We start from the raw sequence: 6,999 nt of genomic DNA on the forward strand, positions 1-6,999 counted from the left end.
AGATCATCAGAGCAGTCAGATGTGAGTCATGGATCTAGCTTGAATGCATTTTTTTAAGTGTATTTTGAACAAAACATTGATGTAATTTTTTTGTATTTCTTTGTCTTAGTTCTTCACAAGAGTAAGCTGACACACACTGACTTGAAACCAGAGAACATCCTCTTTATTAATTCAGAGTTTGACATCAAGTACAATCCAAAAATGGTAAGGAGAGACTGACTACATTTAGTATTATGTTCTATAAATAATATTTAATATTTTAAAAATGTTTTTTTTTAAGGTTTTATAGAACAATTCTATTTTTAAAAAATTCTAATACTCAAAATTACTGAAGTTTTAGTAATTGTAGTAATTCAATGTAAACATATTTCAGTTATTTGTTAGTGGGACTTTTTAAAATTTTTGTTTACATTTGTCATTAAATATATTTCAGTTCAGCCCAATCTTGGGTACTTTCAATAGTTTTAGTTAACAAAAACAGAACTGATTGTGCATTAATTGTCTTGTTTGAAATTGTAGAAGAGGGATGAGAGAACGGTAAAGAATCCTGATGTGAAAGTAGTTGATTTTGGGAATGCAACATACGAGCATGAGCATCACACCTCAGTGGTGTCCACTCGACATTACCGAGCTCCAGAGGTTATTCTGGGTAAGTAGTTACTGATCCATTGATTTTTTATTATATATATATATATATATATATATATATAATATAATATATATATATATATATATATATATATATATATATAATATATTCTGAGGTACATGGCACACTTGATATGATTGCATTTATTGTGAGCTATAACGGAGCTATCTGTCTGTTTCTAACAGATCTTGGCTGGAGTCATTCCTGTGATGTGTGGAGTGTGGGTTGCATTCTTATTGAGTATTATTTGGGATCGACTCTATTTCAGGTCACTTTCCTCTGAGTTCACATTAGTTCATTTATGGTCACTTTGGATACACATGACTTGTTGTTTCAGAACTTATAAATTAGTTTCTGGTTTTTTAAATTACAGACACATGACAGTAAAGAGCATCTGGCCATGATGGAGCGAGTGCTGGGCCCTATACCCACACACATGCTGCAGAAAACAAGGTAATTTCAGGATTTTTTGCAGGATTTGTGGTAATATATACATTTTACAACTCTAATTTAGTCATGGAAATGGAAAACACATTTTTGGGTAAAATTGGAAAAATCGTTATCTAGGAACCACAGATGCCTGAAGTAAACAATGTAAACAAGAATCAAAATGGCTTTTTTTCTCTAATTATGCAGGAAGAAGAGATACGTTCACCATGATAAGCTGGACTGGGAGGTTCACAGCTCCTCGGGTCGTTATGTTCGGAAGAAGTGCAAGCCGTTGAGAGTAAGTTTCTCATTCAAGTTTTGGGTCCGTTGTGGTTTTTGTTTTTACTTGAAGCCGATGAGACATCTAGAAACAAACAACTTAAGAAATATGACTTTTTAATTTCTTTGCAGCAATACATGGCATCCAGTGGCTCTGACCATGTACAGCTGTTTGATCTCATAGAGAGGATGCTGGAATATGATGTCACGAAGCGGATCACCCTGGATGAAGCCATCAAACACCCTTTTTTCGACTTGATCAGGAAGACAAAGAAATAAGTGATGGATTCTCTTGATTTTTTGCTATAGTTCCTCTCTGAGAGAGGCTGTTTCAGTTGACTGTATCAGTCCTCTGTATAGATCATACTCTGCTCCCTTCTTGTTTATATTTATTGTGCTTGTTTTTCAGTTTAGTGTGACCTATTGCTCTGGATTTCTTCATTGATTTGTGCTTGTGTTATCTGCATTACTTGACAGAATGATGAGTAACTGTGAATGGGGCAAGGTTTTAGGGTATTAAACGTACGATAATTGTCACAGATTTGTTAGCATTATCAATATAAACGTAGTGATATTTGTAAATGTCTTTTCAGTTTTTCCTTTATGTAAATAAAATAAGTTGATCAATATCGTTTGTCTCATTGTGGTGTAATGTTCTCAGGCGGGCAATAGGGGGCGGTAGATCACAACTCAATTTTCACTTGCAAAATGTATTTCTGCTTCTGTGTTTATTAAAGTATTGTCGATGAGGGACAGTCAAAGTGTGGTTTAGGGATAGTTTGGTTTATATTTAACGTGTGTGTATATATACTAGATACACTATATACTATAGATAAACAATATATATTAGTCAACATTTGAAGTGGATCAAAAGTTGTCATAAGACAAGAATGGGTATGGTTTTGGTTTTAGAACAACTGATGAAAGGCTTTGATCCTTAAAATGTTGACTACTGTATATATATATACATAATACATACACACACACACAAACAAACGCATACATTGGTTTTCAGACTTTGGTTCACAAACGTTATAAAAATGTATTTGAAAGATACGAACATCGCAACAACATTTTGCCTTAATCATTTTTGTTATCGTCATCGGTGGAAGCATAGACAAATACTTTATTACTGGCATTATTTGTCGGTTGTACGTGTAACGTTTAATATCGCAGAAAAGATTAATCTTGACAGTCTGTACAGCTGTACCATGGGCGCAAGATGAACAGAATGCATCCGCAAAAACGCCTAAAGAAATTCATTTGAAAATGTCTCCACAAAATATTGTACAGACTAATTCTCAAACAGATTCTGTGTGTGGAGAAAACAGCCTGAAATAGATAAAACTCTCACACATTGTTCATAGCTGCTTTTGGACGCTCTCCGCCAGTCATTTCATGCTCGTTACACACAGACGTCACAGGCGCGCGCAACATTTGGCCAATTTAAGAATCTATGAATCGACACGCGTCTATGACGGACGAAAACGCCGTTCACTAGGTAGTCCGCATACAAGGTTTTGAGACACTCATGCTGTTCAAAGCACCGTGTGCTGCTCCGCGCTGCTCACTCTGACAGCCACATCTCATCGATCAAGAGCTGATCAATACTACAAGTCATCTAACTATCGGAAACTAACTGGAGACTTTTTAACAGAATGGATCAATCTGCGGACGGAAATATAGAAAGCAAACAGAATTCTGCGAAACCGTTTTGTCAGCGCTATTTAGTGTCTTTTCCAACCACAGTGTGTCTAGTGTTATCGCTGAGTTCAATAGCGGTGTGTTTTCTCGTGAGTTTCAAAACGCATCAGATGGAGAGCAGGCTGCGCGAGCTGGAGATAAAGATGACTGACATCTGTCAAGAATCACCCAAGGACATCTCTGTCCCACAGGAACTGCGGGAATCCATTGAAACACTCTTACAGGAGGCAAGCATTTGAATTCTTCATAAAGGAAAGCTGCAACACATGTTTCACGTGTTTCTGTAGTATGTTTTCCAATTTAATTTAGGCTCTGATTAATTTTGCCGCTTGTTCTAATTAAAACCATTAATCAACCCATAGCCTGCTCGCTGTTGCCAGAGAGTTTTAAACCTATTTAACTAAGTAATACATTTACCAAAATAGTATGAAATCTGAAAACTCCTATCTATCTGGTCTAGCATAAAGGATTATAGATAGCTTATAATTCTGCATGTGGAGCAACAGGTGCGTTTATGTGATAAGAGTGATTTTTAATTTAATAAACATGCTTAATTTAAATGAAATTAAATAAATGAAATTCTTCTAATTGTGATGTATTAAAATAAACTAAAGTGAATGTGCTATAGACTACATTCTTTCCCCCGTCCTATGTCAAGAATTACAGTATTCAAATATATACTGTATACGTCAGTTTATATAAAAATGTATATTGTAATATAGTAAAGTGTGTAAAATCAACATAAATTACTTACGTGTCACATCTTAATAAAGGAACGCCGCTGAATAATCAGTAGGTTACTATGTAATCCAGTACTATTAGTGTAATCATACTATGTTGTTTGCCAGTGTTTTTATAAACTATTTAAACTAAGCAGTAATGGCAAATTCACACCTTTTTTCTATTCAAATATGTAGACCCATGACCACTGACACTTCTGGTGTCTATTCAATATTCTGATTATCAGAGTGATAATCAGGATGGGATTTATTGATGACTGATTCATAAAATTTGACCTTTGACCTCTATAACCAAAATTGTAATAATTAATTTCCTCCATGTTGTTTATCAACATTTCAGAGGGTGAATGAAGCGATGCCGAAGTTGCGTGTGGCGAGAGACGTGACACAAGACTGCAACTGTCCTCCAGGTACGTCCACGTATCTGCTCTCAGAACAGTGTTCAGTTCCAAAATGTGGGATGAAACCTTACAGAAACTGATAAATTCATCAATTTCTTGTTCTTGAACAGTGATTGCAAAGCTGTGATGTGGATGAGAGGAATATTTGATTCTGATTGGTCAGTTAAATATTGTTGGATAATGATGCTTAACTGTAAAGTCATTTATTTCCTACATACTTGTGTAGTTTGATGTTTCTCATTTCATTCTTTTAAAGATACCTTAAATGTTTAATGTCTGTTTAGAAGTAATATAATCAGTCTTTCATGCTTTTAGAGTTTATTGAGTGATTATTTTGGCTGACTGCAGTCGTTACATGCAGGGTTTCTTAAGGCAATTACAATTAGTAAAGATTATATTCACTTTACACTGCTCTGTGCATTTCCAAGTGTGATTATAAATACAGAGGGGAGGAGAAAACGTGCAGCTGTTGCATATTGATGAATTGGTGGTTGCGGAGAGGGTTTTTTTTGGGCTCCTCTTTCACAAAATGTGGTTGTTAAACATGGGGTTGGTGGTAATTTGAGTTTGGGTGCATTGAGAAACTTCGAGGAACTGCTGTCCTTCTTTTTCACAATCCCTCTTTACATTGAGTCATGGTGCCCTTTAAAATCCAGTGTTTCCATAAATGTATGCTGGTTCACATCTGAGGGGAGACATTGATGTCGCAGGACAAGAGGGAGGTCATAAGCATCTGTTTATAGGTTCTGAGCATGAGTGTGTGTGTGAAGGGGCCCCGAGTATGCGTCTGTGTGAGTGTGTGTGTATTTCTGTTTGTTTGTGTGGGTAGTGCTGCAGAAGGCCCAACAGAAGAACTGAACTGTAAGGTGAGACCCTTTCATTTTAGAAGCAATGGTTGCCACCTGAAACCTGAAGCGTTTTGAGCGGTCCTGGCAGGCAGGATCAGAGGGAGAAGTATTTCTGTCTGCACAACAGACATGAGCCCAAAGCGCTCGCCATTGGGCAGGATATAATGCCCCCTACAGGAGATGTTTGGAAGGACACTGATGGGAGGAATAGTTTAAAGGGGTCATATGATGTTGATAAAAAGAAAATTATTTAGTGTAATGCAATGTGTTTATGCCGGAGGTGTTGAATGAGCCGCGGCCTCTTTCTTTGTGTGAACATTTGGACTGCATTATGCAAATCTTCCCACATAGTGACGTAGCTATGTGGGGCGTGTTAGAATGAGCCGTTTTAGGGGGGTGTGGATGAGTCTTAATTTTAATAAAGAATATCTCTTTGGGTTTGAGACTTTAATCTTTGCAACTTTACAGATCTTCTTTATGCACCAAGAGCTTGTAACACTCTAAAGAGAACGGAAAAATTGAAATCGCATCATATGACCCCTTTAAAACCTGACTGACTATTTGTTAAGCACAAAAGTTTATTAGATTTTTTTATATAATTAAAACATGATATTAAAATATATTAAAAAATCAGTCTACTTTAATTTGGAAAATTCCATTTTTTAAAACCCATACATAATAATAATTATTTCAGGGCTTTTATCATTATTATTGATTGTGAAAGCCTTTAAAAAAAAAAATGGATTTAGAAAATGGAGAGCATTTTTTAAAGTAATTAATTAATTAATTAATTATTTTTTTACTTTTATTGAACACACCCTTGAAGAGTTGAATTGTTAAAATGGGAAAGAATTGACCATGCTAACCACAACTGTGATGTTTTTTACTTTCTAAGATTTTTCAGAATTGTAGAAATGCACTTGGAGGAGTTGTAGACGGTCGCTGTCATGTCTTTCTCCTTAAGCACATAGTTTCTTTCATTTCTACTTCCTCTATTCATCTCCACAGTAGAGTGAGTTCCCCTAATTATCTGTCGACTGAGATGGTTGTCCTTGCATGCTAAACAATTCCCCATCTGTTATCACCCTTTTCCACCAAACACCAGGCCCTGTTTGACAACAAGCTGTAACTCTCAAATGAAAGCACGAGAGGTCTTTAACTCGGTCAAATCTCCCTGTTTCATTTTTCAGGCTTGCATGTTCTCTGTCACTCTATTTAGTCCTTGGAAAGGTAGGACAAGGTCATGGATGCATTTCTCCCCTTTCCTACAATCATTGTCTCTAAGGATTTATTGTCTTTCATCACCCTTTTTTGAAAGTCTATTCAGGGAAACATCTGAGCTGTAGGTGTGGTGTGTGTTTTGTAGTGATTGACTGAAGCTAGAGGTCTCTTTGTCTTATGCCTATTTCACTTGAAGAAATTCTGATTAACTGATTCATTTTTTAACACATTAATACTTTGTGTGAATGGACTAGGATTATCTGTGTCCTGTTTGTTGTGTATAGTGAACCTGTATCTCATACAATAACAGCATTTCATTAGGAATTCCAAGATCATGGGACCAGTTCCGAGGATTTGCATGAATTGATAAAATGAGTTTGCTAAATGCAATATAAATGTCTTTTGATAAAAGCATAAATGCATAAATGTAAATGCATTCCATGTTTTGCCTAGTCTAAGCCTCAAAAATCATGCTCATGGACCACCTGCTGAAAGTCTGATGCATGCTGCACAGAAAAATGGCAATCAATTTCTTAACCTCAAATCTGATTTGCTGGCTGGTATCCAAATGATGCTTCACAGCATTATGCAGCTGAAACAGTAGATAATGCTACTGATATACCAGGACTGAGGGTTTGATTCCCATTAATCATTAATCAAAGGATTTGCTCACCCAAAAATGACATTTGCTGAAAACGTATGCTCCCTCAGTTCATCCAAGATGTGAA

General features: G+C 36.1%; 2 protein-coding genes across 2 annotated transcripts; both read left to right on the plus strand.

Moving 5' to 3' along the window:
• Nucleotides 1-5: 5 nt before the first annotated feature.
• Nucleotides 6-1,988, plus strand: LOC113098238 (dual specificity protein kinase CLK4-like; the record flags this gene model as incomplete). Its single annotated transcript, XM_026263244.1, has 7 exons — nt 6-21; nt 110-204; nt 520-649; nt 835-917; nt 1,023-1,102; nt 1,286-1,376; nt 1,490-1,988. Coding segments are annotated over 7 exons (642 nt in total), but the record flags the coding sequence as incomplete, so codon positions are not given.
• Nucleotides 1,989-3,011: 1,023 nt separating this feature from the next.
• LOC113098237 (collagen alpha-1(XXV) chain-like) lies at nt 3,012-5,428 on the plus strand. Its single transcript, XM_026263243.1, has 2 exons — nt 3,012-3,288; nt 4,142-5,428. The coding sequence occupies exons 1-2, from the start codon at nt 3,016-3,018 to the stop codon at nt 4,280-4,282; spliced, it is 414 nt and encodes a 137-aa protein (XP_026119028.1). The 5' UTR covers nt 3,012-3,015; the 3' UTR covers nt 4,283-5,428.
• Nucleotides 5,429-6,999: the final 1,571 nt, after the last annotated feature.

Source organism: Carassius auratus, unplaced genomic scaffold (assembly GCF_003368295.1).
Source record: "Carassius auratus strain Wakin unplaced genomic scaffold, ASM336829v1 scaf_tig00216444, whole genome shotgun sequence".
NCBI classification, from domain to species: domain Eukaryota; kingdom Metazoa; phylum Chordata; class Actinopteri; order Cypriniformes; family Cyprinidae; genus Carassius; species Carassius auratus.